This window comes from Schistocerca nitens, chromosome 1, assembly GCF_023898315.1.
Source record: "Schistocerca nitens isolate TAMUIC-IGC-003100 chromosome 1, iqSchNite1.1, whole genome shotgun sequence".
Lineage (NCBI taxonomy): Eukaryota > Metazoa > Arthropoda > Insecta > Orthoptera > Acrididae > Schistocerca > Schistocerca nitens.
In genome coordinates this window covers 1,244,252,014-1,244,278,505 of record NC_064614.1, presented here as the reverse complement: position 1 = coordinate 1,244,278,505, position 26,492 = coordinate 1,244,252,014, and the positions used below count along the sequence as shown (strand labels likewise).

Sequence of the window (26,492 nt, the reverse complement as noted above, 5' to 3'; positions counted from 1 at the left end):
AGCGGAGAGCGAATCTACCACTACCAATTCCATTTGCTCATTCGATGTTACCGTTTACACTGAAGAGAATTCTCGTTCCCTGATTATTGTTTGCCTGTTTTCGCTCCTGTCTAAAACATGCTTACGAGAATTGGGTACCAGCGCAGTCAGCCCACTTAACGAGCACTGGATAGTGGTTGCAGCATGAGAGTGCCAAACGGAGTGGTGGAGTGCAGTGAGCGGCGGGCCTGCCTACCTTGACGGAGTCAGCCTCGGAGCGGTCCATGACCTGCAGTATGAGCGCGGCCAGCATGTTGAAGCCCTGGCAGTAGCCGACCGCCTTGTTCCAACGCGCGTAGGCTAGTAGCACCCGCTTCAGCAGCGCCTGGTTCTGCTCCGCCTCTGCGCCGCAGAACAGCGAACAGCCCGTGCGGTGCAGGTCCTAAAACAACCACACAAGCAGATAACTGTGATGTCCCAAACGTAAATAAAATATGACAGGAAATTTCAATAAAAGAATGACATAATTAAAAAAAATAACGTTCTAGTCAGTTCAGTTCGCATCATCGGTAGGGAACAACGAGGGCTGCAGTACGAGTAATCCGTACATGTACGAGGCTTGTTCCGTAAATAACGCCTCAAATTTTTATTCAAGGAAACTACAGGAGATACATAAATCACAACAGCACAGCTAAATAGAGCAATATTTCAGCTACATACTGTCATTTTTCCACAGTCACGACCATTTGTTAGGCACTTCTGCCAACGATAGACCAGAACCTGTACACCCCGCTTGTAAAAATCGGAACCAATCGAGACTGACCACTTCCTTACACCTTTGACAACAGCATCTTAGTCTTGAAAATGTTCGCCACGTAGTCCATCTTTCAGAGACCCAAAGAGATGGAAGTCTGAAGGCGCTAAATCGGGACCGTATGGTGGATGTCGTAAGACAGTCAAGCTGAATTTTGCCATGGGATGTGTGATCGCAAAACTAGAGTGGAGCCCGGCGTTATCATGTTGCAGGTGAAAGTTGGTCTTCTTCTCTGGCCTCATCCTATAAATTCGGGCTTTCTGGTTAGTCAGTGTCGTCTTTTAGCGTGCTGGATTGACAGTTTCTCCAGGCTCCAGGACATCCAAAAAAACCACACCCTCGCTATCGCAGAAGACTGTGCACATCATTTTGCCTGCAGACGGTTGTCTGGAATTTCTTCTTTCACGGAGAATTTGCTTGGCACCATTCCATGGACTGTCTTTTGGACTCAGGTTTCTGGTGGCGACAGCACGTCCACTGTCCGGTGATGCTATTCAGAAAATTGTCACCTTCAGTTATATTGGTCGAGCAGGGTCCCGACAAATTTCCATTCAATGTGTTTTTTGTTCTTCTGTAAGCATCCGCGGGATCCATCTCGCACAGACTGTGCGTTATCCATGATGTTATAGTATTGTTTACAATTATTGACAGCCGACATTCAGCTTTGCACAAAATTCTCTGGTCGTTATCCGCAGCTCAGCACGGATGAGGTGATCAAGATGCTCTTTTTGCGTGGGATGACATCTGTGCAGGGTCGACCGGGGCGTGGCTTGCCATGCACACCCTTTTCACCACCTTGAAAATGCTGTACTCATCACGTTACATTGGTAACGGCTATTGTATCGTCTCCATACACCTTTAGCAAGCGTCGGTGGATTTGAATGGGTGCAATTTCTTCAGCTGCGAGGAATTCAATCACACATCACTGTTTTATACGCGCGTCCTTGTGAGACTCCAGTTTAGAACACTCCTGGCGCTAACTACCGCAGAACAACGGAACAACCTGCAAATGAAACAGGAAGGTTCAGGCATTAGCACTACATCAACGACGTCTGTCGCGGACATCGAAAGTCGCCACAAAAGAATAGGAGGCATTACTTTCCGAACGACCCTCGTATAATACCAGAGAGTCAAAAAGTCCAACACAAGTCCAAAAGCATTCAAAAGATCAAAAGCTGTAGTCATACATACATACACTGATGCAAAACATTAAGACCACCTTTTTAAAAGCGTGTTGGTGCGCTTTATAAGTAATATGGGAGCGATTCTGTGTGGCTTTGGTTCGACAAATCTTTCGTAGCTTTCCGTACGTACATGATACGTGATACCATATGTTTAAGCACAGGTCACGAAATTCCGTAAATTAGCGACCGGTGGTTCGTGGGCGTGGAGATAGCACATGATAGTATCCCAGGCGAATTCTGTAGCCAGGACATAAACGCGCTATTATTTTCATGCTCCTCAAACCACTGTAGAAAGTTTCTGACCTTCTGATGGACACTTATCCGGCTGGTACATGCCTTCGCCGTTGTGGAATATGTAAAGCGCGGAGGTATGCACGTGGTTCGCAACTGCGTTCACGTAGTCCATAGCAGCCATGGTGCCTTCAAGTACGACCGTGCGTCCCGTTGAAGGCCCCATAGCAAATACTGTCTTCAGACTCGTACTCCACGTTGTGGTTTAGAGTAGCCGTTCGGCTGGCTGAGAGCGCTTCCGGACACGGCCATCGACCTGATGTAGCAAACGACTTGATTCATCCGACCACGCGACACGGTCCCGGAAATCCACCGTCAAATCTTGATGATGCCGTGCCCACTACAATCGTAAGCCATCTGGCTTCCACGTTATGCAATGAGGTGTGGACGTCTAACACCCTCTCGCCTGCTCGTAAGTTCACCGTCCTTCAACCATTTTACACAGATGGTGAAGACAATAGGACGAGGAGATCCTAGTTTCGCCGCTTGCGAGATGCTAGTTCCCAGATGCTAGACCGTAACAGTATGTACTTTGTCAGCGTTTCTTATATCAATGGATTCCTCATTTGCAGGTCATATCGTCGCTAGAATGATTCTCCATTCGCCTCTGCTCCGCTTGTACACTTTCCTTACCTTGTCACGTGCCCGAAACGCCAACAAACGGCATTCAGTCAACGACGCGCAGTTGTCACAATGTTTTCGCTCATCAGTATATACAGGATGTTTCCGTAAGAACGTGCAAAAATGTAACAGGACATAGAGAATGCTCCACTGAACAATTTAATGTAGGGAACCTGGAGTCGGAGAAGCCAGCTTAAGGACATGCGGAAGTCTTGTTTACCTATTTGTTTAGCATTACTGTGAAGACAATAGGACGAGGAGATCCTAGTTTCGCCGCTTGCGAGATGCTAGAAGTTTATTTACAACTAACATGCGTAAAAGTTTACACGGAATGTGCTTTTTTTACGTCTCTATTTCCTGCAAGGAAAGGAGGAGGACGAGCCTGATTACAAGCAAGTAATGACGCAGGTTTTGCCGGCCGCTGTGGCCGAGCGGTTCTAGAGGCTTTAGTCCGGAACCACGCTGATGGTACGGTCGCAGGTTCGAATCCTGCCTCGGTAATGACTGTGTGTGATGTCCTTAGGTTAGATAGGTTTTAGTAGTTCTAAGTCTAGGAGACTGATGACCTCAGATGTTAAGTCCCATAGTGCTTAGTCATTTGAACCATTTTTTGCAGGTTTTGTTTACTTTAGATGTCCATAAGGTGACACTCTTGTATCGTGTTTACATTGTCTCATGATAGAACGTGCTATGAGTCAAAACGACAGACCCAATTGTTAGTCCTACTCAGAGACGTGCAGTACAATACAGTACAATATATAAGGAACTATCAGCCTCAATTGTGGTAATGAAACCAACCTTTACCTAGGTTTCAGCCCAAGTAATTGAGCCTTGTTCAGAAGATGTACCTGAATCTATAATTTGTCTAAGAGTGCATGCTCTGGAAATAAAACTAAAACAACCTGAATAGGCGTAGTCACATTTTAAAAATGCGGTACATAAGTGTTAAGTCAAATGTGACTACGCCTGTTAAAAGGTAAAGGTTGGTTTCATTACCGCAATCGAAGCTGAGAGTTTCTTATATATTATATTATCACGATTGCTGTCCCTGCTGCAATGTTGAAAGTACACAATACAATACGATGGAGTAGTACCGGTGCAGTTTCGCAGAACTCACTGACATGCGCCTTCTGTATGGGGAAGTACGTTGCAATGCTCTCGCTGCTGAAAGGCTGTACAGGGAACCATTTCCTAATAGGCATCGTCTGTCGCAACGAGTGTTTATTTCTCTAGATCGACAGATGTGAAGACTGGTTCATCGGAAAGAATTGGTTGCCATAATTGTATCTGTCTGTGACGTGATTCGAAACACACCATGGATATGTGTTAGAGCGCGTGAGAATCTTGTTCGTAGATGCCATGCTTGCACTGAGGTCGATGGCCGTCAGTTTCAGCATATTTCGTAAGATACAATACAGATGATACGTTCATTGTGTCAATGATGGTATTTGCAGTTGACTGTGTCTAATGTAAATAAAAACACAGTAATGTGATTTTATCCCTATTACACTCCTGGAAATTGAAATAAGAACACCGTGAATTCATTGTCCCAGGAAGGGGAAACTTTATTGACACATTCCTGGGGTCAGATACATCACATGATCACACTGACAGAACCACAGGCACATAGACACAGGCAACAGAGCATGCACAATGTCGGCACTAGTACAGTGTATATCCACCTTTCGCAGCAATGCAGGCTGCTATTCTCCCATGGAGACGATCGTAGAGATGCTGGATGTAGTCCTGTGGAACGGCTTGCCATGCCATTTCCACCTGGCGCCTCAGTTGGACCAGCGTTCGTGCTGGACGTGCAGACCGCGTGAGACGACGCTTCATCCAGTCCCAAACATGCACAATGGGGGACAGATCCGGAGATCTTGCTGGCCAGGGTAGTTGACTTACACCTTCTAGAGCACGTTGGGTGGCACGGGATACATGCGGACGTGCATTGTCCTGTTGGAACAGCAAGTTCCCTTGCCGGTCTAGGAATGGTAGAACGATGGGTTCGATGACGGTTTGGATGTACCGTGCACTATTCAGTGTCCCCTCGACGATCACCAGTGGTGTACGGCCAGTGTAGGAGATCGCTCCCCACACCATGATGCCGGGTGTTGGCCCTGTGTGCCTCGGTCGTATGCAGTCCTGAATGTGGCGGTCACCTGCACGGCGCCAAACACGCATACGACCATCATTGGCACCAAGGCAGAAGCGACTCTCATCGCTGAAGACGACACGTCTCCATTCGTCCCTCCATTCACGCCTGTCGCGACACCACTGGAGGCGGGCTGCACGATGTTGGGGCGTGAGCGGAAGACGGCCTAACGGTGTGCGGGACCGTAGCCCAGCTTCATGGAGACGGTTGCGAATGGTCCTCGCCGATACCCCAGGAGCAACAGTGTCCCTAATTTGCTGGGAAGTGGCGGTGCGGTCCCCTACGGCACTGCGTAGGATCCTACGGTCTTGGCGTGCATCCGTGCGTCGCTGCGGTCCGGTCCCAGGTCGACGGGCACGTGCACCTTCCGCCGACCACTGGCGACAACATCGATGTACTGTGGAGACCTCACGCCCCACGTGTTGAGCAATTCGGCGGTACGTCCACCCGGCCTCCCGCATGCCCACTATACGCCCTCGCTCAAAGTCCGTCAACTTGCACATACGGTTCACGTCCACGCTGTCGCGGCATGCTACCAGTGTTTGCGATGGAGCTCCGTATGCCACGGCAAACTGGCTGACACTGACGGCGGCGGTGCACAAATGCTGCGCAGCTAGCGCCATTCGACGGCCAACACCGCGGTTCCTGGTGCGTCCGCTGTGCCGTGCGTGTGATCATTGCATGTACAGCCCTCTCGCAGTGTCCGGAGCAAGTATGGTGGGTCTGACACACCGGTGTCAATGTGTTCTTTTTTCCATTTCCAGGAGTGTATTTGCTTAAGCTGGCTTCTCCGGCCATAGGTTCCCTGCTTGAAATTGTTTAGTGCAGCATCCTCTGTGTCCTATTAAGTTTTTGCATGCTCTTATGGAAACACTCTGTATATGACGCGAAACGCTATGCAGTAAGTTTAACTAACACTTCAGATCATAAAAAGTGCCATAACATATGCCAGAAATGAGTTTCTAGCAAAGTATGCGAAATACGGGATGACAATTTGTAAATGGTGACGTTGAGTGATAACAGAAGGGACCGATGAAAGAACTGACTTCGACAAACGTCATCCTGGCGCCACGTGTATGAACGTAACGAAAATAAACCAGATTCGTAATAGAAATCTTGCTGCGATATGCAACGGCGTAATGAAACATAATTTCATAGAAAATGACAAGGAGCGGAATGTGGAGTTCCATTGTTGCTGTGCTACCAGCCTAGCCACCGCGTCGGAAATCAAAACGTATTCTGAAAGAAGCACTAAAAGTACATAACCATGACGATTATAAACTAACCACCACCCAGGGAATAGCTGAGTATTCCAAATAAAACCGTACGACATACACCATTTGACAACGTCTCTCTTTTATTATTATTTCATTCTTTCAATGGGGCTGAGCTGGTAGAGGCAATGTCCCAGCGCGTCAGCAGTACAGATTTACAATTATACGTTCAAAACTGGCAAAAACAGATGCTGAAATCAAAAACTGATGGTTTTGGTGCAGTGGTGACGACTTTGATAATGACTGATGTGCCATTGTTGTGCTGTTGACGAAGAATATGCGGTGCTGCTGACTGTCTTGTGAGAGACTCTGAAGGACTGATGATCAGCTCCAGATGAAGCAGGAGTGTAGGAACAGCTGCGAGGAGGAACTTGGCACTAATGTTAATAAGGAGATGGGTGAGGGTCTACTTTGGAGACGGAAGTATTTATCACTATAGATGTGAAGGATGGGTTACAAGATAAGCCTGTCATGGTTGGAGGTGTCTGGCTAGAGTTGTCGGGGATGCGGTACGCAGGAGCAAAAAGGGGCTTTGTGACAGTACATAGGTAGGTGAAGACGAAGTGGGAACGGTTTAGGAAATTGAGATGCAAGATGAAATTGGCAGCCAGCTAGGTTTGATGGAGTATGTACGCACGGCCAAAGGTATGGATAACTTGTAGGAATGTGGTGACAAAGTGGTTGTTGTGTTCCGCAGTGGGTGCAGGATGTAGGGAGTTGTCAGGGGGGAATGGCATATCAGAGATGCAGACAGCGACAGTAAATCAAGGTTTGGTGGTAGGGCATTTAGCCTTAGGAATAGGCTGGATGGGACGGATCACAGATACCGAAATACGATTGTGTTTGTAGCTTGGAATATTGTTTGAAATGGTGATGCGATTTGATGATAATGTTTCCTGCGAATTGCTTTTGTGTTTGAAAAATTTCTTAGGAAATCCCGTCCAGTTCACACATTTCACAAAAGAGCTACCCCATCTGCAACGGCTCGAAAGTTGTTCGTGAAGTATGTGGTAGGGGCCCTCCCAGACCCCTTGGTTTTCGTTGCCAACTTTCCCTACGGACAGTCACCGAAATACTGAAGTTTTGACGCCATAATGTAGTGCATATGCACAATTTTCGAACTATAGCGAAGCAACTGATGAAACACGTCTGTCGTGCACAGAGCAGAATAGATTACAGGGAATACTGTAAGAAGAGTTGAAGTATGTGACCACTCTGGAAGAAATTGTTAAATGGTGTGATCTGTTTTCCCGTTTGCTTGATTATGCTGTTTATGGTACCATACGATGGGAAGAGGACTGTGTACCCAAGAACACATGCTGTTTTTCTGGCGGTGCTTCAGTCTAGTGTCAGATTTTAGAATCACGTCGAAGAATGCTCACCAGACAGCTAAAAGCAGATTCCGCAATTTTCTACAGTTTCTATTGTTGTTAGACGTAAATTTGCATTTTGTACAGCATTTGTAAATATTTCGGGTCTACATTAAAGTGCTGTGCAATATATTAGAGCTGTCTGAAATATGCTGCTAATTCTTTGGAAACAGAATTTAATGGTGAGTAAAATCCTATATATTTTTAGAACTTTTTGTATAACATATGGGTAGTTAAGCTATACCTCATCGTCTGTGCACCATCTTCCACCTTGAAACAGCAGAAGGTGTTTTACCACAGAACATGTGATACTTGCAAAAGTACTGAGTTTCTTTAACGCCGTAATAGTTCTACCTCTTTCGAAAATTCAAATTTGAGTTAGTTACTTGCACATCCTATTTAAAAATGTATTTAACTTGTAAATGGTTTTTGATAATATTTATGCTTAATCTGATTTCACTTATTGGGTATTGATTGGTCTGTAGTTGAGTAGTAATCTAACATATATACATCTAAATACAGTACTAACAAAATTATTTCGAGTATAACGATTTTAAATTTCATTAAAATATTTGTTCCTAGATACATGACCATGTTGTTTCTTGGAACGTGTTTTCGATTTTGAAGTAACCTTAATTTGTTAGCGTAATTTTTTGCAATTTCAGAAAAAGACTGCAGCACTTAGAAAGAGAATACCGTCGTTTAAAATGGAATATAATATTATATTAAGTATCTGTTAGGTGACTGGCTAGTGGCGGAAGTGCGAAAAGTGTATCAAGGTCCAACATTCTGCCCAACATTTATACAGGGTGACAATTATAAAACTAAACGAAAAGAACGTAAATTAGTTACAAACTACGGGTTGCACACACTTTATTCAACATGTAAACGTCACTACAGATATTTTGATTCCGGTTATGAAATATTCGATCATTGGCGATGATGTAGCGCAGACTAATAACGAAATACTACGTGATCTGCTGAAGCGCCGGAACATCGATGCTGTCGATGACCTCCTGATTGGCTGTTTTCATCTCAGCAGTGGTTTTGGGTTTATTGCTGTACACCTTGTCTTTAATATAGCCCCACAAAAAGGGCTCATGTGCTCACAACTGGAGAAATGGCGGCCAATCGAGGCCCACGCCAGTGGCCGTCTGGGTGCCACAGAGCCAGAATGCGGTCCCCTAAATGCTACTCCAGGGCAGCAAACCCTCCGGCTTCCGTGGGATCGAGCTACGACTTGCATGAACCACATCTTGTCGGAATCAGGATCACTTTAGATGCTGGCGATGAAATCATCTTCCACAACCTCCACATACTGGTCGGTACGCAACGTGCCATCAAGGAATATCGCACCGATTATTCCGTGACTGCACACTGCACACCACACAGGGGATGAAGAGACTTCTCGATCGTGAAATGTGAATTCTCAGTCCTCCAAAGGTGCCAGTTTTTCTTATTGACGAACCCATCCAAATGAAAGTAGGTTTAGTCACTAAAGCAAATCGTACAGCGCGTTCTAATTCTCGTCATGGCTCACGGCTAACCGTGCAGTTTGAACGTCCTAACGCAAACCGTTCAGACGTTATGACGATTTTATTTCAATAACTGTCACCCTTTATGTACATTCGCATATCATTTCCCGTATGAGAGCTGAAGGTAGGAAGCTGTTAGGTGTTCTACTAACAGTGACAGGAATTTCCTTTTTAATTTAACGTACAGTTGAACAGTTTCCTTGGAACTGAAGAGCGGGATTGTTTGCGAAAACAGTGTAGACGCCCACTACTGAAACTGAAGAGTATGTTTTCGTTTGGTAGGATGAAGGTTCAAGAGGCACTTACGAAAATCTCTTTATTATTTTTTAAACTTTCGGGACAGCTTCATTACCGTGATTTGGGGAGTTTTATGCTAGGTCAACCACTTCAGCTTAAAGAGTAACTTGTAGTAATTCAATTAAAGAATTGTGTTCGTGACACCAATTATTTTCTATCGCCTACACTCGTCTTTCATTAAATTAGAAATGCATAATTTGTTATTTGTTTACGTATAGAGTCAAGAAAGCAACAGCATCACACATTTTGAATATTCACACCGTATGAAAAGAACACATATGATTTGCCCGAGTCGATGAAACGGCTTTTTTTGCTCTCTACTTCCCTAAGTTAGGAAACTGTAGTTAACCTTTAGCGAAAGTTCGTTGTCACTACCAACTAAATACGTGGTTTTCCGTCTACAGTACATCTACATCTACATCTGCACGGATACTCTGCAAATCACACTTAAGTATCGGGCAGAACCACGTTCACAATAATTCTCTATTATTCCACTCTCGAACAGCGCGCGGGAAAACTGACAGTTACATCTTCCCTTGCGAGCTCTGACTTCTCTTACTTTATTGTGATGATCGTCTCTCCCTATGCAGGTCGACGTCAATAAAGTATTTTCGCATTCGGAGGTGAAAGTTTGAATTTTCGTGAGAAGATCCTGCCGGAACGAGAAATGCCTTTGTTTTAATAATGTCCACTCAAATCCTGTATCATGTCCGTGACACTCTCTCCCGTATCTCGCGATACTAAGAAACGTGCTGCCCTTCGTCTAACTTTCTCGATGTACTCCGTTAATCCTACCTGTTAAGGATCCCAGACCGCGCAGCATACTCCAAAAGAGGACGGACAAGCCTAGTGCAGGCAGTCTCTTTAGTAGATCTGTTGCATTTTGTAAGTGTTCTACCAATAAAACACAGTCTTTGGTTCGCCTCCCCACAAACATTTTCTATGTGCTCTTTCCAGTTTAAGTTGTTCGTAAATAGATATTTAGTAGAATTTACGGCCTTTAGGTTTGATTGTTTTATAGTGTAACCGAAGTTTAACGGATTCCCTTTAGAACTCATGTGAATGACCTCACTTTTGATTATTTATGGTCAATTGCCAATTTTCGTACCATTTAAATATCTTTTATTAATCTTTCCAATTTGTTTCGATTTTCTGATGAGTTTACTAGACGATAAAGGACAGCATCATCTGCAAACAACCTAAGACGACTGCTCAGATTGTCTCCTAAATCTTTTATATAGATAAGGAACAGCAGAGGAACCCCAGAAATCACTTCTGTTTTACTCAATGACTTCCACCAATTACTAGGAACTGTGGCCTCTGTGACGGGAAATCACAAATCTAGTGACATAACTGAGACGTTATTCCATAATCACGCTATTTGATTACAAGCCGCTTGTGATGCACGGTGTCAAAAGCTTTCTGGAAGTCTAGAAATACGGAATCAATTTTAAATCCCTTGTCGATGGCATTCAACACTTCGTGTGAGTAAAGAGCTACTTGTGTTTCACAAGAACGATGTTTCCTAAATCCATGCTGACTACGTGTCAATAGACCGTTCTCTTCCAGGTAATGCATAATGTTCGAACGCAATATATGTTCCAAAATCCTGTTGCGTAACGGCATTAATGATGTGGGTCTGTAATTTAATGGATTACTCCAATTATATTTCTCGATTGTTGGAGTGACCTGAGCAACTTTCCAATCTTTATTTACGGGTCTTTCGTAGAGCAAGCGGTTGTATGTGATTGTTAAATATGGAGCTATTGAATTAGCGTACTCTGAAAGAAACCTAATTGGTATACGGTCTGCCGGCCGAAGTGGCCGTGCGGTTAAAGGCGCTGCAGTCTGGAACCGCAAGACCACTACGGTCGCAGGTTCGAATCCTGCCTCGGGCATGGATGTTTGTGATGTCCTTAGGTTAGTTAGGTTTAACTAGTTCTAAGTTCTAGGGGACTAATGACCTCAGCAGTTGAGTCCCATAGTGCTCAGAGCCATTTGAACCATTTTTGGTATACGGTCTGGACCGAAAGAGTTGCTTGTAGACTACTCAGTGAATATCTACTCCTAAGTTACTCATGTTGGCTGCTGTTCTTGATTTGAATTCTGTAATATTTTCTGAACGCTGTATTTAGTAACTCTGCTTTAGCGCTACTGTCATAGATAGCATTTCCATTGCAGCAGCTTCAACCAGAATAGAGTGCTGAATATTGCCAAGAAATCAGTGTTATGTAGGATTAAATATAGTGATACAATTATTTTTTTTTATATTTCATTATGTCCTGTTCGTTGGACGTTGCCACGATGGAGTGGCTTGCGTTTATCGATACAAGCAGCTGTGTTGCAGGTGCAACCACAGCGAATGGATATCTGTAAAGAAGTGAGAAGGGGAGAAGCATACTTTTCAGTAGCGTCATGGTACTGAATCGGCCTGGCTGCATAAGCCAACGTGACTAAGATGTGCTGGTATTGCGAGCCGTTATATTTTCCGAGGGCATGCAGCACTGCAGCACATCTCCGTGTGGGGCTACTTAGGTGGATGTTGTCCAACAGGGAAAACAAAACTGGTGCTCTACGATTCTGAGAATAGGATGTTGGATCCCTTAACAGGGTACGTAGGTTAGATATTTAAAAAAGAGAATTCGATAGGTTGAAGTTAAATAAAGTGGGTTTCAGTGAACTGTCATAACAAGAAGTATATAAGGGTGGGGTGAACTGTTATGACTAACATAATAAAAGCATTATCGTACGCCGGCCGTTGTGGCTGAGCGGTTCTAGGCGTTTCAGTCCGGAACCGCGTTGCTGCTACGGTCGCAGGTTCGAATCCTGCCTCGATCATGGATGTGTGTCATGTCCTTAGGTTAGTTAGGTTTAAGTAGTTCTAAGTCTAGGGGACTGATGACCTCAGATGTTAAGTCCCACAGTGCGCAGAGCCATTTGAACCATTTTTTTAGCATTATCGTACCAAAGATAGATATGGAACACTACAAGCGTATATATCTAGTAACTACGAAGACTACAATATATCATTTCCCGGCCGCGTCTGGAAATAAATTTTCTATATGGACTCGCAGGAACAGTACTTTGGAGTGGAATGATTGTGGGGAGGATAAGTGGCCAAACAAAAAGAGTCTTCATTCCGCTCCTAAATCTGAGTTGCCAAAAGGCTTGAGTGTTATACGATTTCGGGGAGCGCTTCGTGTACTCCGAAGCCAAGGGCAGCCCTGTAGCAGCTGGTTTAGAGTGTTTATCTCAATTGGTGAGTCAGCGATCCTTCGGCACCAACAAAATTATTTTCCAAATCTGGAAAGACTACGAGAATTGGAAGGGCATTGCCGTGCGCCAACCTACAATTGTCTTTAGTCCTTTTCTAGTTTTTCAAGGAGATCCCCTAGAATGACAATGCAAGTGTTCAACAAGAAGATACACTTTAAGATAGGTTTTTCACCCAAGTAGCTAGCCGAAAAGTGGAGCTTTAGAGAAGGAAGTGCACTTCGCGTGCTCGACGCCATTGAATTAATTTATTTCCTTGGAAATTTGAGTGTGGGGTTTTTATTCCCTCATTGAAGTTGAGCTGTATTCGTCTGTTGTTGGTGCGGATATTACTGACATTGCTAGGAGCCAGCTGAAGGCGGTGTATGAACTGTTCGCGATGTGTCTCGAAGTCGGATTTTGGAATATTTCTGAAAGTAGTTGGATTGCTACGCGGCTTTAATTAATTACATAGGAGTAGTGTGACTTTAACCCTGTTTCGCGTGTCAAAGTGAGGCTAGCGATCCTTATTGATACTAATTTTTTCAAGTGTAGCACTGCAGAGACTTGATCCGGGACCATCACCCAACATATCCGAGAAGAACGTCGCATAATTTGCGTCGCGCGCCCTACGTCGGCGATCAACGTGGGTGTGATTCCGAGTGACACCACGAAAGTTTCGGAGCGTGGACTACACGATCGTTTAAGGATGATGAACAGATTGAAAGAACATGATTAGATAAAAAGATATTGAGGTAGTTTAAAGAGGCAAAAATTTTATTTCTACTGTGGCCTGGGATACGACAATAAGAGAAAAGAAAGAGAAGGAAAAATAGTAGGATTTAGCTTAGGGGAAAGGCATGAAAGATGACGCGTGGTCGAATTTTTTAGAACATAGCTAAAAGTTAGTTTTAAAATCATTAAACAAGGTTGTATACGTGGAATAGACCTGGAGAAAGCGAAAGTTTTCAGATACCACAGGCTAACATCTGGCATCTGTACAACACAATGCACGCTCGTTTGCATGCTTTTATTCAACATTCTAGCAGTTACACCGGTTCTTAATGTACCAGCATTTCACATTTGCAATGAATTATCCCGCGCTTTCATTAACCTGTGATCTTACAATGTTAATCATTGCAAAAGTACTATACTAATGTATTCCAGAATTTCATTACTCTCCACGTATGTTGATACTATTAATGTCTGGTTCAGGTAACTATTGTCACTGTGTTTCTTTATTTGATATAATGTCAATTAACCCTGATCTCACCTGTTGTCAGAATCTATCTCATTTTTAATATTCAGCCTGTTTGCTGTTTTTCTTAATTGGTGTTGTAAGTCCTGTCCACCTCCTCCAGTCTCCCAATTAAATGACCCCGCTGCAAATTTACATGGTGGAGAAAGCGGGAAATTAATTAAAATCCCAGTGGACTATTAATTTTATCCGGCCTGTAAACAAGAGCAAGCGCTCAAGCGATTTATAAATTGCTGTCTCGGGCTGGCGACAAACAGTGGTCGGGTGGTCTACGTTCACGAACTATGCAACACTTCTTCAAATACGCTATCTTTCTCGCCTGACACATGGATGTAAAACATGGAATAGTCAAAATCTTAAACATGGCTGCGAAACAGCAACTGTGTAAGTCTGAGGAGACTGAAGAAAATCAGCCAATCAGTTGCAAGACAAAACTTTATTATCCCATGACCTAGGCTTCGATATTTCTAAAAATATCTTCTTTAGAAGGAGTGGTCCTTGTTACATCACGTGATGGTACAAAGGGCGTTCAAAAGGTTTTGCACAGTCGTCTCTATTTGTTTTTATTTTTTGCAGGAGGAGAATGAAATATTTTGTGAACATGCTTGGAACATTCAGCTATAAGTTGGTATATAAAAGTATTTTCATTTATTTACAGATGAGCCATAATGGACCGTGAAGTAGACGTCAGGTAGCGACAGCGGTCGGTGATGGAGCTCCTCTTCAAAATCGGCCATGACTCTGCCACATAGATTCACAAGAAGTTGCTCCCCGTTGATGGGGAGGACACAGTGGATTGCAGGAGTATACAGTGGTGGTTGCAGAGGTTTAAAGAAGGTTATTTCTTTCTACTGGACAATCCATGATGCGGTAGACCATCGACGGCAGTGAGTGATGTGAACAAGGAGACCATTGATCAAATCATCCAAAATGACAGATGTGTGATGACACGACAGCTTGCTGAAATGACTCGTTTGTAATTGGGTAGTGTGATATCACTGATACGGTCACACATCCGTCATTTTGGATGATTTGATCAATGTCTCCTTGTTCAAATCACTCACTGCCGTCGATGGTCTACCGCATCATGGATTGTCCACTAGACAGATGGTTCAAATGGCTCTGAGCACTATAGGACTTAACTTCTGAGGTTATCAGTCCCCTAGACTTAGAACTACTTAAACCTAACTAACCTAAGGACATCACACACATCCATGGCCGACTCAGGATTCGAACCTGCGACCGTAGCGGTCGCGCGGTTCCAGACTGTAGCGCCTAGAACCGCTCGGCCTCTCCGGCCGGCCCACTAGAGAGAAATCACCTTCTTTAAACCTCTGAAACCACTGCTGGATACTGCTACGATTCACTGTGTCCTCCCCATAAACAGGGAGCAACTTCCTGTGAATCTATGTGGCAGAGTCATGGCCGATTTTGAAGAGGAACTCCATCACCGACCGTTGTCTCAACCTGACATCCACTTTACGGTCCACTACGGCTCATATGCAAATAAAAGAAAATACTTTTACATACCATATTACAGCTAAATGTTCCAAGTATGTTGCCAAAAAAATTCATTCTCCTCCAGCAACAAATAAAAAAAAAGAAGAACCGACTGTGCAAAGCTTTTTGAACGCCGTTTGTACATTAGATTAGCTGAAGCTGAGCGGTTCTTGTCACATACAAAATTGACAAAACGAGAATTTTCCCAAGCCATAGCTTTAGATATCAGCCAGATTACATTTAGCGTTCTTCAGAATGAATGCTCTCTAGTAAATGCCCACAGGTAGAAGCTCTTGTCATCATGGATTTGTAACAAGAGTCACAGGACAAAATATTTCCATAAGTTACGTGTACTCGTATATCACGCCAGAGACTAAGACCTTACAATTTTATGTTGACAAGAGTTTCTACCTGTGGACATTTACTAGTGAGCATTCATTCTGAAGAACGCCAAATGTAATCTTGCTGCTATCTAAAACCATGGCTTGGGACAGTTCTTGTTTTGTCAAATTTATATATGACAAGGCCCACTCCTTCTGAATAAGATATTTTTAGAAATATCGAAACCTAGGTCAAGGGCTAGTAAACTTTTGTTTTGCAACTGGGTGGCTAATTTTTTTCAACCTCTTCACCTGGAAGATTATCACAAAAATTGTTTGGCAACTAGAAATGGTCATATCACATTGTCTTCAACAAATCGTTCTGTATGGTGGTAACAAATGGTTTCGTATGAAGATCTACGGATTACCTCTGAGAGAGCACCAATATTCATGAAATAAAAAAAGAAATGATTATGCCAGGATATACACGAAAGAAGTCAAGGGTACTGGAGCAACATTTATCGCGATCTTGTAGTTGATTTCAGTTTTTGTAGCCTGTTGTTCCGTACGCGTCCGCAGCTCGTGGTCGCGCGGTAGCGTTCTCGCTTCCCGCGCCCGGGTTCCCGGGTTCGATTTCTGGCGGGGTCAGGGATTTTCTCTGCCTCGTGATGACTGGGTGTTGTGTGATGTCCTTAGGTTAGTTAGGTTTAAGTAGTTCTAAGTTCTAGGGGACTGATGATCATAGATGTTAAGCCCCATAGTGCTCAGAGCCATTTGAACCATTTGTTCCGTACGCTGCGCAGCGGAGCGCATCTGATGCAAAACCTTCTGAGCTTGCGGTACGCTTAAGACAGGAAAAACAAAACAATGACACTTCCTGGGAGAACAAAACTGTGTGGCGGAAGAGGTCTCGAATCTAGAACCTTCGAGTTTAGTGAGAAAGTGTCCTACCGATTTTTTTCCCCTGACCGACTGATTTATGCAAGCACGACTCACGACTCGCCCTGACAGCTTTAATTCCGCCAGTACCTCATATCATGCCTTCGAAACTTCACGCAAGTTCTGTATACCCTATGCGACGAACACTCCTGGAAGTTTGGAAAGAAAGAGAGAGGTACTGACCGAAGTAGAGGTCTGAGGGCGGGTCGATAGTCGTGCTTGGATATAACTCTGTCGGCATGGCACATCTCAGCAGAAGGCAAAGGTCCCAACTTCACGTGCCAGTCTGGAGCAGAGTTTTGTTGATCTGCCACAAAATCAGCGTACCCTCTGCTACAGAGTGAAAATTCAGGGCGCAGATAACACTCGTTACAGAGCAAAAACTCTTGAAACACTATAAGGAATGTTGAGTTTCTGCACATCAGTGGACTTTCTTATCACGCTGTGGGAGCGTTGTTCTTGTTCGGTGGCTGCTGCCCTAGGACGTAATTAGAATGTCGCTCGCAGGGGTACGAATTAACAACACTCCGCTACCCGTTACAGAAGGGTAATGGCCACACCCAGCCATTCGCCGTGGCGCTGGGGCAACGCTGGGGTGAGCAGTACGGCGCCGTACCTGCAGCCTACGCCCTCCCACGTTCCGCGTCGCTGAGTTACGGCGGGCGGGTGTGGCGCCCGCCACAGCAGTTCACGCAGCGGAGCGGCACGCCTACAAAGAAGGGCGGCACGAATGGTCGCACGGATGTATCGTGGAAGTGCTGGGACGTCCGAACTGGCAGACACCTGAAGATGCCAGCTATTCCGCGAAAATATACTACCAAAGTTTTCCACTAAATGAAGAATTTAGAGATATTCTTCAATGATATATCAGCCTTGCAGTTACAGCTATCATGAACGTAATCAACGCGAACGATCATGTCTTTCGTATATTTTCAATTTTAATAATTGTAATGGATACATATTTGCATTTGTTTACTTTAAAAAAAATGTACTTTTCCTTTTTAATAAGAAGAAATCGAGGGCTTGTGATTAGTCACTATTTCACGTTGATACAAGCATCTAATGAATTTATCGTCTTTCTCACGTCCCTAACTCTATCTCTGAGCGATTCAACAAGTTTCTGCCAATCATATTTCTTTTCCTTTAACATCTATGCTGAGGATCTCTTTGATCTATCTCTATATCCTACTATTAGAAACACTGTATTATTTTCACCCCACTTCATTCCTCACCCAACCCACGTCAGAAACAGAAGTAGACAGACAAGATAATAGATGAAAGGTTTGCGTACCGCTAGCACCGAAGCGGAGAACGCGAATTTCCTGTAATGGTTCGCTAAAAGACCGACAGTTAGCCCGCTTAAGTCAACTGCGGGGAAAGTGAAGTAAGTCCATGAATTTTTTAAGACAATAAGACGTACTAAGGAAACAGTACTGCACTTAGTCGATATTGGTAACGTAAAATGCTCTACCATTAATAATGAAACTGAAAGGCCATCCGTTTTAATTTTTGTTGACTCACTGAGAGCGTCTATAAACATTTGTTATAGTGACTAACGTAGATCAGTAGACGTGAATAAGATATTCGTGTTAAAGTAAACAAAAATGAAATTTTAAACGCTCTTTTTTCTCAAATCATATTTTACAGCTAATACTCGAAATTCGTAAGTAATATCGGAATAGAAAGAATTGGTGGCACCCTCACTAATGCAACAGAGGATCACTCGGACGAAACGGCAGTATTGGACACTTCGTGATCTTAAGATCGTTTTTGAGATTTTTCTTTACTTTTTTGACGTTTGATTTTGGACCTGCCACCAGTTTTCACGGTTTCCGATGAGTAAATAGTTTCCATATTAACAACTGCGTGATAAGGTCGTAATATTTCCCTTTTCAGATATAAATTTTTTATCGGAGTTTGTGGGCGTTTTGCAAAATTGCTATTCTTTCTTTGTTTGCACTCCGAGGTAACTTCTCCTAGTTAACTGAATTTGGCCGCTTGCGAGATAACGGCAGATGTTGTCATTAAAGGGTGACTGTTGACTACTAATCTGGTCTCTTCCATAGAGTGTAACTTCTCATACAAAATCTGGAGCCAAGCTTTTGTCGCTGTTTCATAGAGTTTCTGTACATATAGCACTGCATCTGGTTTGTTCTTGGAATGGATTGCAACGTTACCTAAAAATACTATAAACGGATGGCGAATTCTGTTTTGGAGTCATCTGTCAACATTTAGGCCTTTTTTTGAAACAAAATTAACCAGCAATGGCGATAATATATCATCTGCCCAATCCGTTTTTCGATTTCGAATGGTTCTGTTGTGTACGCAAGAGGTACGCAACAAATACGACTAGAGGCCACCAGCACACAGGTACAACGTCTCGCCTGGCGCCACTCAATTCCGAACATTAGCCTCCAGGAGGCACTCACAAGCCTGGACTATTATCTGCTTCTGCACTATATTCATCGGCACATCGAACTCGTCCAATGATACTGTGCAAGCAAAGAGAGGGCTGTCAACCAGGGACTAATTAGCTTCCACCTAGCAGTGGCGGAGACGGAAACATATAGTTCAGATCCTGCGGTCAGACAGTAGAGTTCTGTATTTGTAGCTACTCAGTACAGCTCTATGAGTTCCGTTCGGAAGACTACAGTTTGTCTTACCAGTCACTGTTTATGGAATGAAACGACAGTAAAACGAGTGTCTGCATAATTACTAGCATCCATAGTGACAACATCATAGACTTCCTAGGAGACAGCCAAGTTATTTAGATTTCGTTCTGTTAGGGCCCGTTTCACACTGGGAGACTGGCGACGGTCACTTGCGACTGTCACCGACAGAGTACATTCTTTTGAACTGGAGCGTTCACAACGGACACTTCAATGCCTTACCGAGCCATTGTGACCTAGAAGTGACTCACCCTCGCCACATGTGACGGACAGGGTCACTGTGTTCATTGCAGTTACCGCCGGACATGCATTAGTTTGAATTGGAGTGTTCGCACTGCGACACAGATCACAGACACAGCGCTGCAGATTTGCGAACAGATGGCAGTCATTTTTGGGACAGTGACGCGAAAAATTATTTCTACATTATACTGTACACATTGTAGCCATGAGTTTAGATTTGGTTAGTACGGAAGACTTTATAAGTGAAGTAGAAAGTCGCCCTGCAATTTGAGATGTCAAAAGCGATGCTTATAGCTACAAACTGGTGAAAACGAATGCGTCGCAGGAAATTATAACGAACTTAGTCCCTGATTTCAATGAGAAGAGCATAGATGAAAAAACAAAATTGGTAAGTTGTATGTTCTTCTTTCAGATTTAATACCTTATTTTTCGGACCATAAAAGAGTAGCGAAATTTAGTTGCTACGCCTGTAAAGGGTAGGAGGGTAGTAACCTTCAAGCACATTTGCACCCTTTACCCCTTTTCTTTTGCATTTATCAGTATTAAGTGTACCTTTAGGCAGTCTTAATGCGATAAGAAGGTACAAAATGGATGAGCGTGGAAACCATGAACTCACCCCTACAGGGCGAATGAAAAAAAAAAAAAAAAAACCAACTTATATTTCAAAGTGTTCGTAACAAATTAAGTGTGCATCCTATCGTCGTCCGAAAAATACAACTAAAATATTATTGTCCATTCCTGTGATTTCTTCTTACACTTCTCTCAGCAGTTCATCAACTGAAGTTTTCGACATTCGGTAATATTGAAAAAACTTCTTCTCGTCTCAGATCGACATAAAGAATATAAAACAATATTTTCTCCAGGAGATCTAGTAGCAGTGAATGTGAGTGTAATGAACGTTTTGTCTTCATTCTCCTCCTCCTCCTCCTCTTGCTTAGAAGTACTAAGAAAAGTTCCTTCTCTCTCGAGTCGATTTCACTAAGTAATCAGTTGGCAATACCTGCGGTGCCGGACACCGGTGATCCGGGAGTGTTCACCACAGCTACCGGCGACCGTCACTGGCGACCGTCACCAGTGTCCCAGCGTGAAACGGGCCTAGGCGTAGGAGATAAAGTGCCATGCGTCAAACTCTCACGAAAGTTACGTACCATATTGAATCATGTATGTTAATGTATGTTATTGGTTATTTCTTACTGTTTTGCCACATTTCTGTTCTAGTGTCGCCCAGCCAAGCGTGCATTTAGATAGGGATGCTAGCTACCACTATTTCACTGAACTACATCAGTAAACAAGTTTTCTGTTACTCTGGATGTTTTGGCTAAATTTTATAGTAACATTCACTTACAACATCTGAACAGTCTCAGAAAGTTCTCCCATAAATTTAATTTTCGATGTTGTATTGGTCAGCGTTTCAATCACCAGTTCGCTTCCTTTTATCCTTTTTTTTTTTACCTCTGAGTCTTCTTGTCTCTCTACTGTGTCAGATGTAGTTATGAAATCATCAAATATGATTAATGTTTGTTTACTTTTTCAGCATTTGAAGAATGGTTTTTAGGTTTAGGATGTCTTCCGGACATGATCTTATTTTTCGAAATCCTACCCGACATTCTCTAATTAAATGCTTAACATGTTTCTAAAGCCTACAACTATGACTTTAGAATGAATTTCATAGCTAACAAAGCAAGGAAATTCCCCTGTAATCGTTTATTTCTAATTTATCCTCTTTGTTACGAAGTGCCGCATCCCAAAAAAGCTTGGGGCAGAAATTGTAAGTTTTAAAAGTTTAATTCTCGCCACGGGCAGGAAGTAGAGCCGATCTCGGGCGATGTGCTAATCAAGTAAGCCACTGGACGGTATTGCTGACATTTCGTCTAAACATTCCGGCCAGACGAGGTTGATACACCGGTCAGGGCCAAGGGGTATAGTACCGCTAACGACGTAACGGGCAGAGAGAACTAATATTTTGTAACTCGGAGCACTTACATGCTACCGATAAATTCGCACGCTGCAAATTTAACCGGACCTAGCAACCCGTGCTCGGCGCAGAATGACCTGGGAAAAGCGGACAGGACATGTCATGTGGCAAACACAATTGTCCCCCCCCCAGGAGCACTATGTCAGAAGTGTAATTATAAGCGTGGTGTCACCGCCAGACACCACACTTGCTAGGTGGTAGCCTTTAAATCGGCCGCGGTCTGTTAGTATACGTCGGACCCGCGTGTCGCCACTATCAGTGATTGCAGACCGAGCGCCGCCACACGGCAGGTCTATAGAGACTTCCTAGCACTCGACCCAGTTGTACAGCCGACTTTGCTAGCGATTGTTCACTGCCTACTTACGTTCTCATTTGCCGAGACGATAGTTTAGCATAGCCTTCAGCTACGTCATTTGCTACGACCTAGCAAGGCGCCATTATCAGTTACTATTGATATTGCGAATCATGTACCGTCAAAACCGACTTTCATCATTAATGGATTAAAGTTAAGTATTCCACCAGCTACGTCCGTTTTTCTAAATTCTAATTTCCTTGTCCTGTTCCAGACCTCACGCCAGCCTGCGTGAGCTAAAACGCGTGCCTTTCGGCCTCCTCTAGTAACACGGTGTTGGCTCCGTTGCCAACCACAACAATAAGGATATAAATACTCGAGCTCAGGGACGCAAGAGATTGAGTCGTACCGCTGTTCTGCCTGGGACTTGAATTGCACAGTGATGTGTCGCCCACATCGGGACAGACAAGACAGTGATCAAAGTTTACAAAAGTTTATTGACCAAGGAAAGAAAACGTCTGCTTCGACGATAACAATAAAATCACCATTATAGTGCCTCACAGATATGAAGACTTGACAGTATGGTGATTCCAAATCCGACAAAATAACACAATTAGCATCTTCATAGGCAAATGCATTTGTATGGAAAATATTCCAAGTCCGACGAAGATGTCCTGAATGATACCAGCACAGGAACCGAAAACTCTTTCCCGGTGCAGTCTGATTGCACTGTGGGAAACTACGATGAATGCTGAATACAACGGCGTGAATCCCAAGACAATGGGAACAGTAGCACGCACTCGAAGGCTTGGAGAGTCTCTCGAAGCCAGAAGAACTGACCTGTGCGGCTCTGTTGCCGACCTATATAGCGGATGGCGGCGTACTTCCTTCCTTCATTCATCATCGAAGTGAATAAAACTCAACGGAATGGAACAGGAAGCACATAAGAGAAGGGCAACATGAGGACATCGAACATCATGTCATAATGCAAAGCCACAGGGATAATATTATGAAATAATGCAATAGAAATATCACCTTCGTAAGTATAACGTAACATCTATGTGAACATAGCTCTGTATCTCGGTGAAGAAAGATGGTTGTAGTAGATAACAGGGTAAAGACGAATAAAGAAATATCGATGAAATAACATTACTTTCAATGTGGCTTTTTACCAACGTATAAAATCAACAAGACATCTTTCTTTTTAATTTTATTTTTTACTGTTAAAAAGACGTACATCTAGTGGTTGCCAATATTTGGTTGTCATTTGTGGCAGCATTTTTAACGTAGTAACTGCGTAGGTTTACCAATCAATGACGATGATGAGTGGTAAAACAGACACGTTTCCGTATTTTAAAATAAAAATTATTTGGTTTTAATCATTCGAACTCGAGTAAATAACTTGTTAGCACGCCATTCAGGGGTACTTGTACGTCGGAAGCCCGCTGTCACATTTCTGAGAACTATCGAAGTTAGTGTACCGAGCACATCATGGCGAAAACAACGGCCAAGTGTGAGGACACTCGTGCTCCCAGGGTTCCATAGAAACTTAATTATGTAGATACGCTGATCAGCCAGAACATTGTGCCCAACGATCTACTATCGATATAAACCCGTCCGGGCGTCAGTAGCGTCACCTGTAGAGGAATGACTGCTAGTCAGACAACCACACGGTGCATGTGGTATCGGTGAGCTTGCTGTCCGTGTGTAGAATGGGGAGGGCGTGCTATCTGTCTTACGACAGAGAATAGACTGTGATGGCTCGGAGTCTCGGCACGAGCATTTCGGAAACTGCACGATTTGTTGTGTGTGCGAGGAGTGTTCTGGTGTAAAGTCAAGCATCGGCACGCCAGTCCGAAACGAGAGAGCAGAGACGGCTGTGAAGATGACGTCAGCCAATTGCACGCTGACCGACCCCTCTCCAGGACGAGAACGCGACGGCATAGACCTCAACGCAAAGAGGACATGGGTGCTGCGCGGATTGGTCGCAGCCCAGTTCTACAGCAGCATCAAGATCAGGCACTTCAAGACCTGTGACTTAGGCATTGTATACACTGAAGAGATTTCTTATTTGAATGTTGCCCTTTGCTTCAGTATTATCGTCAAAGTATTGTCATTGATTCGTTTCGTAATAAAACTCTTTAATACGATTTTCTTTGTCGTCTAGAGATCCAAGAAGCAGGTTTCCTAGACATCCTATCTTTGACAGCTAGGCAGGATCCAACAAGTAGCGTTGTGGTGAGTGTCTTCAAAACGCGGCGAAGACAAGGTGAAACCACATCCAGACATTGTGGGGTTGGACGGCCACCGATAATTACAAGTGTCGGACGTCGTAGGCTGGGCAGACTGTTAAAATAGGCGGCGAACTGTGGCGCAACTAACATTCGACTGTAACGCTGGACGGAGTACAAGTGTGACTGAGCACACAGTGCACCCAACACTCCTGACGATGGGCCTCCGCAGACGACGGGCCAATGTTTACACCACGACATCGGCAGCTACGATTGAAATGGGCACGTCACCGTCGACACTGGACGTTACCGCGTTGCATGGTCTGACGAATCCCGATACCTTCTTCATTATGCCCATCGGAGGTTGCGAATCCGTCATCTTCCAGGAGAACAGCTCCTCGACAGTCCGGGACGCAGACAAGCTGCCGGCGTCTTCATTATGCTCTAGGGAACATTCAAGTGGGCACCCAAAGATCCCGTGAAGCTTGTGCAAGATACCATGACGCCCAAGAATATCGTAAATTAGTTGCAGACTACGTACACCCTTTCATGTCGATCATGTTTCCCACGGGAGTGGCATTTTTCAACAGGATAATACGTCTTGTCGTAGGGCCAGGAGTGTGATGGAGTTGTTCGAGAAACACAATCCAGTTGATGTATTGCCCCCCCCCCCCATCCCCCCCCCCCCAGCTCACTAGGTCTGTACCCGATCGAACACATCTGGGATGTGACGGAACGTGGCGTCAGAACTCATCGCTCCCCTCCTGGAGTTTACAGGAATTAGGTGAAATGTCTGTGCAGATGTGGGGCCAGGTCCCTGCAGCGACCTACAAAGGCCTCACTGCTTCCATCCCACGTCGCCGCTGTTATCCGTGCCAAAAGTGGACATACCGGCTGCTAGGTAGGTGGTCATTGTGGTGTCACCGCCAGACACCACACTTGCTAGGTGGTAGCTTAAATCGGCCGCGGTCCATTAGTACATGTCGGACCCGCGTGTCGCCACTGTCAGGATCGCAGATCGAGCGCCACCACACGGCAGGTCTCGAGAGACGTACTAGCACTCGCCCCAGTTGTACGACGACGTTGCTAGCGACTATACTGACGAAGCCTTTGCTCTCCTTTGTCGAGAGACAGTTAGAATAGCCTTCAGCTAAGTTAATGGCTACGACTTAGCAAGGCGCCAATTGTATCAGTGCATGTATCTTACGAGTCTCATTTGTATAGTCAAGAGAGATGTACTAAAGGAAGCATTAAAAGTTAAGTATATTCCAAAGCTACGTATTTTCTTTATAGCAGTCATAACGTATCCTGTTCCAGACTTGACGCCAGTCGGCGTGTGTGTACGCGTGCCTTTCGGCTTCCTCCTCAGTGTGGCGTGACTAGCTTGTTACGCCACAACAGTCATAATGTTTTGCCTTATACTTCACCCGTCGCGGGCATCGAGTAACTCGACAATACTGGCAAGATATCAGTCGCAGTAATTCAAAGACTTTTAAGAATGTCTTAATTTTAAGTTTAAAGTATTTGTGTAATTTCCCATTTGCTACTGTAATTTTTCATTTGTTTTATTAAGTTTGGAATTACACTAACATGCTACACTACCCAGCAGCTACAGGTGTGGTTACGTCATCATCTCTCGTTTCATTTCCGATTACTGGCAGTTATTGACGGAAGTCTCCCGTGAAGAAAACGGCACACCAAGACCTGTAAAAAATGGTTCAAATGGCTCTAAGCACTGTGGGACTTTACATCTGAGGTCATCAGTCCCCTAGACTTAAAACTACTTAAACCTAACTAACCTAAGGACATCACACACATCCATGCCCGAGGTAGGATGCGAACCTACGACCGTAGCAGCAGCGCGGTTCCGGACTGAAGCGCCTAGAACCGCTCGGCCACAGCGACCGGCCAAGGCCTGTAGCTACTATTGTTACACAGATGTTGAATTGTTCTTTGGAACGCTTCAACGGATATATTATGGGATATCGGAATTCATACCTAGCGATGGAAGTGCGGTCCTGTGTCAGTTACCAGCATTATTTTATTCTGCAACATTACATATACTGTACGTGTGGCAGGCATATACTGCAGAGAAAGTTCGTATGTATTGTAGAATGAGTAGTTCGTAAAAGACCTGCGATAGTAGCGCCGTTGTGACGCGGTAGTCGGGCGGCGTTACGCCTATCACCGCTATATCGCACAGGCACCGTTTACACAGTGGCAGGGCACTTCCTCGTAGCTTAGACAATTAACGCGTAAAATTTGTAAATTATATACACAAACCTTCCTCGTGAAC

General features: G+C 44.2%; 1 protein-coding gene across 1 annotated transcript in view; it reads right to left on the bottom strand.

The window, feature by feature from the left end:
• Positions 1–26,492, bottom strand: part of LOC126201832 (uncharacterized) — an 827,155-nt gene that overhangs the window by 280,720 nt on the left and 519,943 nt on the right. Inside the window, exon 3 of the mRNA XM_049936816.1 lies at positions 236–421. Within this exon, the coding sequence (XP_049792773.1) occupies positions 236–421 (186 nt within the window). The remainder of the gene's footprint in view (positions 1–235; positions 422–26,492) is intronic.